Source organism: Excalfactoria chinensis, chromosome Z (assembly GCF_039878825.1).
Source record: "Excalfactoria chinensis isolate bCotChi1 chromosome Z, bCotChi1.hap2, whole genome shotgun sequence".
In the NCBI taxonomy this organism is placed as follows: Eukaryota; Metazoa; Chordata; class Aves; order Galliformes; family Phasianidae; genus Excalfactoria; species Excalfactoria chinensis.
Window position 1 is genome coordinate 1,907,516 of NC_092857.1, and position 12,709 is coordinate 1,920,224.

The window sequence follows — 12,709 nt, forward strand, 5'->3', positions numbered from 1 at the left end:
TAACCCTTGCTTGACGTGCGCTGTATATTCATGACACCTGAGGTGCACAGCTTGCTCCACCATCTATTGGTCTGGAAAATATTTAGGTCTATACATCAATGTCTATATGTCTTTCTGAGGAACTCAGCATATGTAGTGTGTGAGTTGAGATCTGGATAACCCAGCAGGAATGCCTGAGCCAACAAAGCTAGCCACCACTGGGTGACTGGGCATCCTCTCCTAAATGGGATCTGGCTATGTATGGCCATCATTCTCTTATAGCTTGTTTTCTTGATTGGGTTTTCTTTTTCTTTCCACAAAAATAAAAGTTTGGGGCAAAAGAATGGTCTGTGTTCTTATTCAGAGTGAGTGGGGACAGGTTGTGATGTCCAGGTATGTCAGTCACATCCTTCTGTAGTGTTGTAACCTCAAGAGACACCAACATATAGATAGCAAAGGACAGCAACCAGATAGAAGGAGAATGAAGACTCATCTGCTGTATGCTGTATGTGCTAACAGAGCAGGGCTCAGCACCACATTGCCTTGAGGTCTCTCAATTTGCAATACCACAAAAATGAGATCCGTTTCATCACTAAAGTTAAGCACTTTCTCTACTTCCATAAGCTGCTTGGAACCATAGGGACTGGGATGTTCTTCCCATTGCTACAGGTTAATGGGGTACCTTTATTGCAATCTTTTCCCACAGTTATATGATGGGTATTTTTGAGTTCGGTTCATCTCCTCCTGCTCCAGTTCCTTGCTTTATAGTATGGAATTAGTGATGTTCATCAAATTTTATTGAGTTCTTTAGGACTTAAGAAGAACACCTCATAAACTCCTAATTTCTTAATACTCTGTATAATTTTAAGGTTAAGTTTCTCTGATTTTAAAGGAAATAATGAGGAATAAAGCTGACAACTTCATGAGTAATTGCTATTAGCCAGTATCAGGTGTAGATTAAAGCCATATGCACAGTCTTTTGTTTACACAGCCCTGTTTATGTCCTCCCTTGGATGTTTATTGCTGATCTTTAAAGTTCTGCCCATTTTCTATGTTTTTGGGGTTTTTTTTTGTTTTTTTTTTTCGTTTTTTTTTTTTTTTGTTTTTTTTTCTTCTGTGAATACAAGGCAGAAGCAGTTAAGCAATATTCGACAAACCTGTCTCATGATATGAATATTTACAGACAGACGTGGACAAGAATAAGATAGTGTGAGCCAAATGCTGATAGGAAATGTCATCAGTTATAGACAGAGTGTGCAGGATGATTATTGCAAATCTAAGAGTAAAGCAGAAAAAATAAAAAGAGACACATTCTTTATGCTCAGACAGCTGGATCAGTTTTAGTTTTCTGATAAGCATCTTGCGTGCAATTGATTTTGTTTAAATCTACTACAGAAAAAAAAAAATGCCCCTGGACTGAAACTTTATACACCGAGTTGCCAAATTTTAGCCTGAAGCAAATGTTTGCAAGTCTTATAACATATACATTGCCTATCAGTAAAAGCAGTCATCAGAAACAGGCCGTTGGTTGTTGAAGGATTGCATGGAGTAAAAACCTTCGATCCAGCTTCATTAGGTAACAGTACAGACACATAATATGAACCAGCATGATTTTTTATCTGCTGTATTGACTGCGGAGATGGAATTCTTCCTTTTTATGCAGCCTCCTGCTGCTGATGTATTGTAGTAATGAATGGATTGCATCCTCTTGGCAATAAAAAAATCTGAGAAGATATTCTTCTCATTTCCCTGATCAGATGTAAGTAGAAGAACAGTCCGTGTTCTTCCAGAGTTCAGGTCATCTGAGCACAGTTTACTGCTTTTTCACATTGTTGTTATCGCTCCTGGCTTGGTTCATGTCTCATGCCAAGCACTGAATATTTCTTATTCATTTCAGACAGCAAGAAGCCCATGAGCTAGTATGACATTTGACATATTCACTTATAATGCCATCAGGGAAACAATTTTGGTGAAAAGATAAATGAAGTAAGGAGACCAGTAAATACAAATTCAACTCCTATCTCTACCATTCTGAATGTCTTCAGATTAGTCTGTTCAAGTGAGATAAGGGGAGGTACAAGACAAGGGAGGTAACAGGAAGTATGAAAACATGGAACAGGAAGGGGAAATTAATGGTGAACTTGTTTTCTAAAGTGACCCTTTTTCTCACTTTTCCAGTCAGAGATCTGTTTTGGGTGACATTTTTAAGGGTCCATTTTCTGAAATGAAGGTGTCTTATATTCTATTGGGCACTGATTTTTCCTTGTTGGCAGATAGAGGCTGCAGATGTTGGCAAGATTTATAAGATTCGGATAGGTCATGATGGGAAAGGCATTGGGGATGGCTGGTTTCTGGAAAGCGTCACACTGAAGCGCCTTGCTACAAAGATGGATGAGTCTGATAGGAAACAGAAGAAGAAAAAGAAGAAGTCTGAGGAGGAGGAAGAAGAGGAGACAAAAGGGGAAGAAGAAATGGATGTCTATACCTTTGTGGCACACCGCTGGCTAGCTAAAGATGAAGGGGACAAGGAGCTCGTGGTTGAACTGGTGCCTGATGGAGAATCTGAACTGGAAGGTAAATATCAGACAGAATGTGCATGTGTGTGGGTAGAGCTGGGAGTTTAGCAGGCCTTGACTGTTTAAACAGCTAATGACAAGGGCCAAAGAAAGAAGGTGCGTCTTGTGCTTTAAGACAAACGCAAATGTTTCATCATGCTCCAGCCAAGGATCTGATGGTACATAGCTATTTCTGGGCTTCTTTCATCTCCCTTTGCAATTTCACTTGCAGAGAATACATATGAAGTCCACGTTCTCACTGGCAGTGTGTGGGGATCTGGGACAGATGCTAATGTCTTCCTGAGCATCTATGGCATAGGAAGAGGAGACACGGGTGAGCGCCAGCTGAAAAGGTCCAGTAACCTCAACAAGTTTGAAAAGGGCCAGGTAATGCATGAACTCAACTCACTCAAGCAAGACGAAGGCTGTCAGAGCTCTCTCAGAGATCATTCTAGACATACCTTACCATTTCTTCCTTATAAGGCTCTGTAGGTTTCTTCTTTCAGCTTAATGCTCAGATGTATTTTATTTCTGAACAGGATTATTAATGTAAAATAACCTCAAAATGCTTTCCAGGGAAAATTAATTTGGATATTAGGCTGGATATTCTGCGTTGGATCTACCTTTCTCATCTGCTTCCTGTTCTGGTTCTAACATCCCCACTGGGAATACCTGAAAAGCACAAACTTTATATTGATACTGGAGAGCATTTGTGTGGCAGTTCAAGCACATCGGTATTTAGATTGCAAATACGCTTCCAAATGCTCTACTGGATGACTCAGGGAATAAAAGCCATATCATACAGTGTGCTATAATTAGGTTATGATCCAATCCAATTAAACAACATCATTGCAGACTATATATTTGCCATAAAAATGCTTGTGAACAAATATCAAGCAAATATTATAGCCAGAAATCATTCAAGGAATAATTTGGAGTAACAAAGAATCGCAGAGACAATAAGCAGCAGTGGAAAACTTGCTATTAGGGAAAAAAAAAAAAAAAAAAAAAAAAAAAAAGAAAAAAAAAGAAGAGTCTAAGGTTGTTAAATAAGCTGTTAGCTGTGATTTATGAGCTTGGCACGGGTGAAACTGCAACCTGCAGACCGTTCTTCATTCAGTGGGAAGAGCTCCAGGCTGCAAATGTAACGTTCTCTACTCCTGGGAGTAGAAACCCAATGTCTACTAACAAGTTAATCACGTTAAGATGTTTAAAGTGTTATGACAACAGGGCCCATCCTGTCACGCTAATGCTGCTAATAAATGAGCCTCCTGGTTGTGGCAAATGACAAAAATCTGCAGATTGAAATAAAGCACATGGAGGTACAGGACGGCGGATGGGGTGGTTTCTGTAGAGCTAATGTGTTTATGTCCAGGTCCAGATTCAGACTAAGGGAAATGCTAACCCTGCAAGTAATGAGATTTAGGAGAGTTAGACCTGTGTGGAAGATGGGAGGAAGTAAAGAAGGGAGGGAAGGGCTCTGCAGTTCCATGGCAGTCTCTGCCTCGTAGAAGTCAAGCGTGAGTGTTAAAGGGAGACCAAAGCTCTCTCGTTATTTTAATACATCCATCCTAGGAATACAGGGAAACCTACAAACATCTTACAAGCAAATTACATTGTCCAAGCTAATGCCTCTCTTTTCCCCATTCTGGAAAAAGAGTTATTTTCCTCTTGCCTCCTGCACAGGTGGATGTGTTCACTATCAAAGCCATTGACCTGGGTGAGCTGAAGAAGCTGCGGATCCGCCATGATAACTCTGGTAGTAGTCCAAGCTGGTTCCTGGAGAGGGTAGAGATTGTTGACCTCAAGGAGAGCACCACGTGAGCAGCCCAGTGCACCCTTTTCATATGGTTGGAAAAGGGGCCATGTTCTCCTAGACAGCTGGGTGAATGAGGAGTGTATTTTAAGAAACCATAAATACAGGCTTGTCATTGAGAGGGAACTCGTTTATAAGTTGCACAGTGTGTTGGTGGATGGGACTGTTCATAAGGACCTCAAGATGGGTCCAGTCTTCCTAAGTATAAAATGCCTGAGAGGCTCTAGGTTTCCTTAAGTTATTTAAATTCTTCTGGGTGTGAAAAGTAAAAGGATTTGGTCAGCTCAGCCCCAAAACAGCACTTTTCAGTAAGTGCTCAATAGCCAGTTTATGGATTAAGTTTTCACAAACAATGCCAAAGCTCAAGGATGGAAACAGATGTATTGTTCAGCTTTGGGCAATGTTTATGGTGTTTCTGTTTGTTTGCTTGTTTTTGTTTTGTTGTAAAGCAGCTTCTGATCTGTGCTTATTTGTGTCATTAAAACCCTGTGTAAGTGCTGAGTGCTGCTGTCATTCTTGTAGGTATTACTTCCCATGCCAGCGGTGGTTGGCAGTTGAAGAAGATGATGGTCAAATTGTCAGGGAGCTGGTCCCAGTGGATGAAGCATTTGTAAAGAAAGATTCGGAAAATGATGGCCAGTCTCTTGCAACGCTGGGCCTGGAACAGAAAGGTTGATGTTAGCCTTGTGTTTCTTCCAGTGTGGGGTTGAAAAGGAACCATATTATTGGCAGTGCTACGGGGCAATACCTGTTAATATTCATTGGGCCGTAAGTCAGCCCCAGCTGTGAAGTTTTCAGGCATAAATGAAGTGTGAAGTGCTTGCCAGCCAGTTAAGAGTGGACACTCCTCTCTTTTAGGTGTCTTAATAATCTTGTAAGATTAGCCCAAAAGCCAAGAAGACAGATAATATGTTTAATCATCATCTCTCAGCTGAAATGTAGATTGGTTATTAAAATGTAAGGTGTGAATCTCAGCCAGTTCGCATCATGGACTGGAATGTTTAAATATTTAAATATTAATATGAAATCAAGCAGAGATTAAATATGATCAGGGAAGTGGAAGAGACCTAAATTTGTCATGGTTTCCATCTTGATGCTCATGACTTTTGTCCTATAGAATACCCTAATCTCTAATGCAATATAATTTTGCACAGAACAGTGATATCCTCTGATGCGGTGAGGTGCTGAGTGCTCAGAACTTCTGCTGGCTTCACTGCCTGCAGTAGGTCACTGCCTCCCCCTTTAGTTCTCCCTCCGTAAGCTACACAATACATGAATATTTTCCACAAATTGAGTAATCCTTCAGTTCAGGAGGACCAGCTGGTTGAGCAGCATCTTGGAAACCACGAATCTGTCTACAGCAGAAGCTGCTATTTCAGAAACCTGGAGTAGGTTTTTGTAGCTCATTGAAGGCCATGTGAGACTTACCCGTTTTTTTTTTATGAGTTTACTGCAGCTGCTAGATGATGGTGAAATAGGAACCCCTCTAATGATGCTATTGAGAAAGGAGTGTCTGTGAATATAACTTCTGATATGCATAAAATGCACTTCTATTATATGGTGATATTAGAATAAAGAGGCTTTTTTTTTTTTTTTTTTTTTTTTTTTTTTTTTTTTTTTTTTTCCAAGAGATAATAGGGTAGATGATAGAAACATCTCTGAGGAGTCTTAGAGATGTCCATGAAGCAAACAGGAAACATTTCTTGTCTCTAAGTATGCAGGCAATGTAGTGAATGAGTAGAGCAGTAGAGGGACATGCAACCAGATAGCCCTGCTCACAGCATATGGCAGGAACTGGGGATTGCAGTATGGTTGTAATCAGTCAAAATATAACTCAAACCAAGCACACACATGCAGTGAAAAGTGGAATTCATTCTTATTCAGACTTTGCACTTATCTGACAGCTAAATCCACAACATACATCGTGAAAGTGAAAACTGGGGACAAGAAGAATGCTGGAACAGATGCTAACGTCTTCATCACTCTCTATGGAAGTAAAGATGATACGGGTATGGATCCATGTGATGGAAAGAGATAGCACCTCGTTGGTGGATATATCTGTCTGAAAAGACAGGTCGTAGTTTCTTTTTGCTTCCTCAAAACCGAGTCCTCAATCCTTTTTAGGACAACTGCATGTTCTTGCTGTCTATGCATACTCAGTGTTAGCTGGGAGCATACCACCAGCTGCTGTAAATCATTGCCAAACTCTGAGACACTGATTTGCACCAGCTGCTGGTCTAAAGGCTTTAATTTCAATTATAGAAAGAACACAGTTGCCTGGGACTACATTGCTGAGCAGTGAATGTGGTGAATGATTTGCTTTCCTCAGCAGTGAATCAGAATGCTCCTGAAATCCAACCCTGCTCTGTCTTGTTGAGTGGCCCAGAAGTATTTCATCAGCTGATGAGCTGTGTGTGGGGACTGATGTGTTATCAGAGTGACAGGGAGCTGATAGGTAGGACCCATCTTGCTAGGCATAAACACAGCCCAACAGTGCTGTCCCAGTGGCATTGCCAGCGGATCCCTCAAGAAAGGGGCCTTTTGGGGTGGTGATGTGGACACAGGTTTGGGTTCAGAGGGTGGGAGGACAAAGCTCAGATCTCAAGATGAAAAGCTGTTTTTCACATTTTATTCATTTCCATTGTTCCACTGTTGACATTCCCAGAGGATTTGTTTCACATGCTGAACAATGTCCTTTTGCATTGCCACAACAGGGATAGTCAGCCTGAAGGCCTCAAAGCTTAACAAGAACAAATTTGAGCGTGGGAAGATAGATGAGTTTACAGTCGAGTCTGTTGACATTGGAGACCTGAAAAAAATCAAGATAGGCCATGACAATGCAGGTAAGATAACATGCTTTGTAGTTTAGTATTTCTGCTTGATCTGGCATATTATTGTATGAAATAACCTTCCACCTAGTTCCCTGATTTACCTTTTGTTGATGAATCCTTCCTGCCACTTCAGCTGTTGCTGTCACTATTTTTCTGTTAATGCTAAAAAAAGAAGTCAAAACAACAACAGAAAACCTGGAAGTTTCTTTTTTTGTTCCACATGGGAACTGCAGGTATCTCTAATCTATCAATATTTTTGTGGCTATTTTTCGTTTTTATTTTCCACCTGTTATCAAGTGCAAGCTGCTTTTCAAACATAGATGGGTCTCCAACACAAACAAGAGAAGCTCTGATAGGATACATGGATTCCTTCCAAGGGATAAATTGCAAACTTCCCTCTTAATTCAAATTGATCCAAGCAATGGAGTAATTAGCACTTTCATAAATGTGTCTTTAACTTGTTGCAATACAGAGATATAAAATGCATTGTTTCAAGCCTGGCCAATCACTTGCAGTGATCTTTTATGATTTCTATTCCATTGGCAAAAGAGAGGCAGATTAAATTATCTGAGGCCTGGAAGGTAATGATTCACTTGCTGTTTTCTGTAAAGGATTTATTATTCCCTGTATCTCTCCAACCACAGGCAATTCAAATGGCTGGTTTCTGGAATGGGTGGAAATCGATGCCCCATCGCTGGGACAGTGCCTCAAGTTCCCCTGTGGCCGTTGGCTGGATAAGTCAGAAGATGATGGAGCCATTGAGAGATTCATCTTCCCTGCAGAACTGCAGACAACAGAATATATCCCATGTGAGCAAAATGCTATTTCCCCAGTATACACCCATCATTACAGAAGATAAGATCTCACCAGCCCATGTAGTTGTATAGGGTGGGCTTCTCCCTGGAACTGTCTTTAAGAAATTTATGAATACATAAGATGTCAGTTTCTTCAGTTAGTCCAACAAAGTTCCTCTGCGTTCTCTAAACAAATGCTTCACGTATTTGCAAAATCAGAGTGTCACTAGAAGCTATGTGGCTTTATCTGTGTGTCTTTTTGCTCCCTCTTGATATTTCATCTCCAGGTCCTTAGTTGATTTCAAGTTGGCTTTGTACCCGCCAGTCTCCCTGTGATCTTGCTCCATTCTAACATTACTGTTTCTGCTGTCAAAGCAAACTCTTGTTGTGGTCTCATTTCCGAGCCTTAGCCTCACTGGTGCCCTTTGCACTACACGCACCTCTCTTGCTGAAGGACAGTCTTCCATAGTTTCTCTGATGCGTTGCTCTTCTGATAGTGTTGCATCAGTCTGCCTCTTTCAAGATTCAACATTTTCCTCCTTAATCTTCATTTCCCTCTAATTTAATGTTTGGGGAAAACCCAGCGTCAATACCAAAAGCCTTCCACCTGCAGTTACTCATTTAGACATCGAGTATTTAGATCTTTCCACTCTCTCTATTTCTGACTCAATTTCCTTCTTTGTAAGTGATTGTAAGTATAACTACATGGAAGACTGTCAACTGCTTCAGTTTCATTTTGACTCTAAACACTATGGTAGATGCTGAAGGTCTTTTTCACAGTGGCTGGCTTCCTTCCAGCCTCCATATGCATATATTCTGCAGTGTAGAAGTTAAAATCTTTTTTTCTGAAAATCTAATCCTCCCCCATTATCTGACTGAGATGTTTCTCATGTCTTTCTCTCACTGAACCGTCTGAAATGGAAGAATGGACACTCCTTTTTTCCTTTCTCACTTCCATCAGACTTATGGAAGATACTATAGTCTTTATCTTTGAAGGAATTGGTAGATATGGTGAATCATAGAATTGCTCAGGTTGGAAAAAACCTTAAGGATCATCAAGTCCAACCACAGCCCAACTATACTACCCAACCCTAACAGCCCTCTGCTAAATCGTGTCCCTGAGCACCACATCCAAACGGTTTTTAAACACATCCAGGGATGGTGACTCAACCTCTTCCCTTCTGTGAAGTTGTTTTGTGTTCATATGTAATATGTTCATACAAATTAACATTACCCAGAGACCTTGCATGTGCTTCTCAGCAGTTTTTTCCACATTATCCCAGTCAATGTGCATTTGGATGCAGATGTTGACTATAAAATTTATTAATGTCCCAGCTTATAACACTCAGAGTTTCTGGAATGACATGCTGTTGAGTATACTGTGTGTAAACCTGATTTTTGTCAGCTGTCCACATCCAGCATTTGAAAACATGTGGCCAAAGTCACACCAAAGTGAGCATCAGCTCAGACGGTTTCACCATTTAAACCATTCTTACCACACTATTTTACTACATTCTGGTTCCCTAAATACTAACCTGGCAGTTCCAGTCTGCCAGAGGTATCTAAAATAACTGTTTTATATTGGGTGACTCGTGCCAGAGTGTTTTCTTGAAGAACAAATGATGAAAACATATCATCAGCAGCCCAATTAAAACCATGCCTGTGGGGATATAGTTTTAAAAGCACAGTGTAAATGGAATGGGAGTCTGACAGCTGAAAGTTGTGCTGCCAGTGACCTTGTTACAGTGCCACTTTGCTGATTCAGTTCTAAGCTGATATTAATATTCAAGCAGCAAGAGCAAGCAGCACAGACTTCAGTAGCGAAAGTCATTTCTAATTCATAATGCATAGCATGTGATTTTTGGTCTCCGGGATTATTCCCCCCCTCCCCCTTATGTATTGGAGAAATGATGCTAGTTTACCTGGAGGAAAGCAGAGCAGATTTCACTGAGTTGGGCAGAAGGAATATTAAGTACCTCCAGGCTGACTCTGTTGAAGAAAACTTCTTCATCTCCGTTCTCCTGAGATCTGTGGTTAGAGAGCCTGATTTTTAATGGATGATTGGCCTCTGATATGCTTAATCAGAGTTACTCCAGCGTTAACAGATATGGTGCCAGGAGTGTCCCCACTACCTGAATGGAAATTCTGGATCTGAAATGCAGCACAAAACGTTGCTGTGTAACGAAGAGCAGAGATGACTGAAGCCACTGCAGCATGGGAGGGTGGAGATGACAGCAAGTGAAAAGACTGTGGAAAGTGGTGGGCGGTGTATGAGGGAGAGTCCTGGTGGTAGCATCAGGTGTTGAGAGCTCTGTGTGTGGGTAATGAGATGGAGTGCAGATACCGTGCCTGCCTAAAGCAAGGAGAGGCTCCTGTAGCTAACTGCGTGTGGTCACAGCATAGATTCACCCATAGATTTCAGAGGGGATTTAAAGAGAGGGAGATGAGACTCCATCTAGCAAATGGAACTTGTACGTCTGCTTGGTGATGGAGTGTGATCTCATCACAGGCAGGTTCACAGATCGATTCATAGATTTGGGAAATGATTCACAGAATCTCAGAATCATTAAGAAACTTAAAGGTCTCCAAATCCAACCCCAGTCTGTGTCCCCAGGTACCATATCTGTACAGTTCTCAAACACCTCCAGGGACAACGACTTCACCACTTCTCTGGGCAGATGGGAGGACAGCTGGACTAGGTGATCTGGTAGATCCTTTCCAACCTTGTGATTCTATGATTCAGTCTATGATACAGCTGGACTCAGGACTGAGAAGCTGTGAAGACAGAGAAGGACAAATATGAGATTATTTCAGTAATGGAGTGTTGTAGAGAAACTAAGGGAACAGGGAAAGAAAGTGTGTAGAGGCTTGATCCATACTGTCCTGCATTCACCATTTATCTACTGGAGTCTTGCCTTGTGTTAAGGACTATATGCTGTCAGAGAAAAAAAATGATACTGTTAGAAAACCAGGGCAGAGCGGATAGCAAAAGTTTTTATTTATTTATTTATTATTCCTTCTCATTGACTTTTCTCACTCGTTTAGAAGTGAAAGCAATAGGACATTTTCTATAAGGCTATCCTGAATATTTATCTACTTCCTCCAGTTGGTTTAACTTCATCCATCTGCTGAGTTGCTCAGAATTTTGTCAGTTCATGGTTTGCTTGAAGACATGAGCTGTTGAAGTAAATCCTCTCTCACCATCTTCATGTAGCCAGTATAAACATACCGGCACTTTCTGATCATATGATTAGTTTCAAAATCTCAGTCAGTTGAGATGAAGGAAGGTCAGTTGGCTTTGTAGGGATAAAGGAAATTCCTCTGGATGCTCGCAATACTGATCAGCTTCTATGTGAGCAGGAGTGTAATTCCTACCCTGTCGTCTTCAGCTGTTGAGTTTTCTAATCCAGATTTTGTTACTTTGAAATACTCTTAGGAACCATGTTCTGTTGCTTGCTAACTTTTTTTTTTATTATTATTATTACTATTTTTGGCCATTTCCTACATTAGTTGTTCCTTATGAGATTACAGTCTACACCAGCGATATCTTTGGAGCTGGCACGGATGCAGATGTCTTCATTGTTCTCTATGGAAGTGATGGGATCTGCACTCAGCAAAAATCCCTGTGCCTCAACAAGAGGGAGCAACGGATGTACTTTGAGAGGAACTCGGTGAATCAGTTCATTGTGGAGGTAAAATGAAATATATCTCATCTCAGATTGCCTTGGAGGGATTAGGAAGAGAAAATGTAGTGAAGTGGGAATTTTTTCTCTTATTGGGAAAGGTATTTGGCTCTTTTACTCTATTCTACAACACACCTACCATGTATTGCAGCATTTCTCATTGAGATCCAGTTAGTAGCTACTCGAAGTTATCAACACACAGTGTACCTGTGGCCTAGTGCCATATTATAACCTGTAAGGGCTGGTGTAATTTTATCTTGTAGTTGAGGTCTACCAAGACTTGGACACAGAAGCTTGCCTCTCCTTGTGAAGTCTAGAGGCAATTTGGAAGGTCAGTGCATAGGTACATTTACATCTTCCACTTCCTAGATCATAATTAGTATCAGTCTCTGAAATGAGGTGCCCCAGATTGAAGTTCACTTTTCATCTTTTCATGCTCCTGTTTCACCAGATGGTATTGAAGAGGCTGATCCATAGTCCTCACTGCTTATGTGTGGCTTCATTTGGGTTGGATAGGTTTGCTGCGTGGTTTTCTGAATACCTCAGACTAACACTTTGAAAGCTCTCATCTACAGTTTCCTGAAGAATTTGCACGTGTGTAAGCAAACAATAAACCAGAGCATGCAAATCACTCTGTTCATTTACACTGACAATATGCAGTGATTCCTATTTGTCATATATTCCTATTGCTGAGAAGCTGTGAGAGGCAAAATCACAAGTGCTCCTGCTCTGATCTGCTCTTTCAGTATAACTTGATAGACTCACCTTCGCTCCCTGGGTAGAAAGCCAACACTGACCTCATGGAGTGCTCTACAACTTCTGTGTGCTTTGAGTTTTGTTTTTTGTAGAATAATCAAAGTCAAATCTTAAAACAAAAGTTTTAAACAAAATGATTCCAGGCGGTATTGTTGTAATATGGAGTGAATCATAACATAAATCCCCGTTGTGATTCCTTAAAAACAAATAATATTACTCATTTTGGTGGTTTTTCCACAGAGTTTTTCAAGGCAGAGGTGGCATTAATACATAGGTATGCACCTTAAACTGAATG

At 40.8% G+C, this 12,709-nt stretch overlaps 1 protein-coding gene across 1 annotated transcript in view; it reads left to right on the forward strand.

The window, feature by feature from the left end:
• LOXHD1 (lipoxygenase homology PLAT domains 1) overlaps positions 1-12,709 on the forward strand; it is a 133,283-nt gene that overhangs the window by 66,743 nt on the left and 53,831 nt on the right. The window contains exons 20-26 of the mRNA XM_072359178.1: positions 2,253-2,553; positions 2,767-2,921; positions 4,221-4,354; positions 4,873-5,021; positions 6,255-6,359; positions 7,065-7,193; positions 11,486-11,667. Coding sequence (XP_072215279.1) covers positions 2,253-2,553; positions 2,767-2,921; positions 4,221-4,354; positions 4,873-5,021; positions 6,255-6,359; positions 7,065-7,193; positions 11,486-11,667 — 1,155 coding nt within the window. The remainder of the gene's footprint in view (positions 1-2,252; positions 2,554-2,766; positions 2,922-4,220; positions 4,355-4,872; positions 5,022-6,254; positions 6,360-7,064; positions 7,194-11,485; positions 11,668-12,709) is intronic.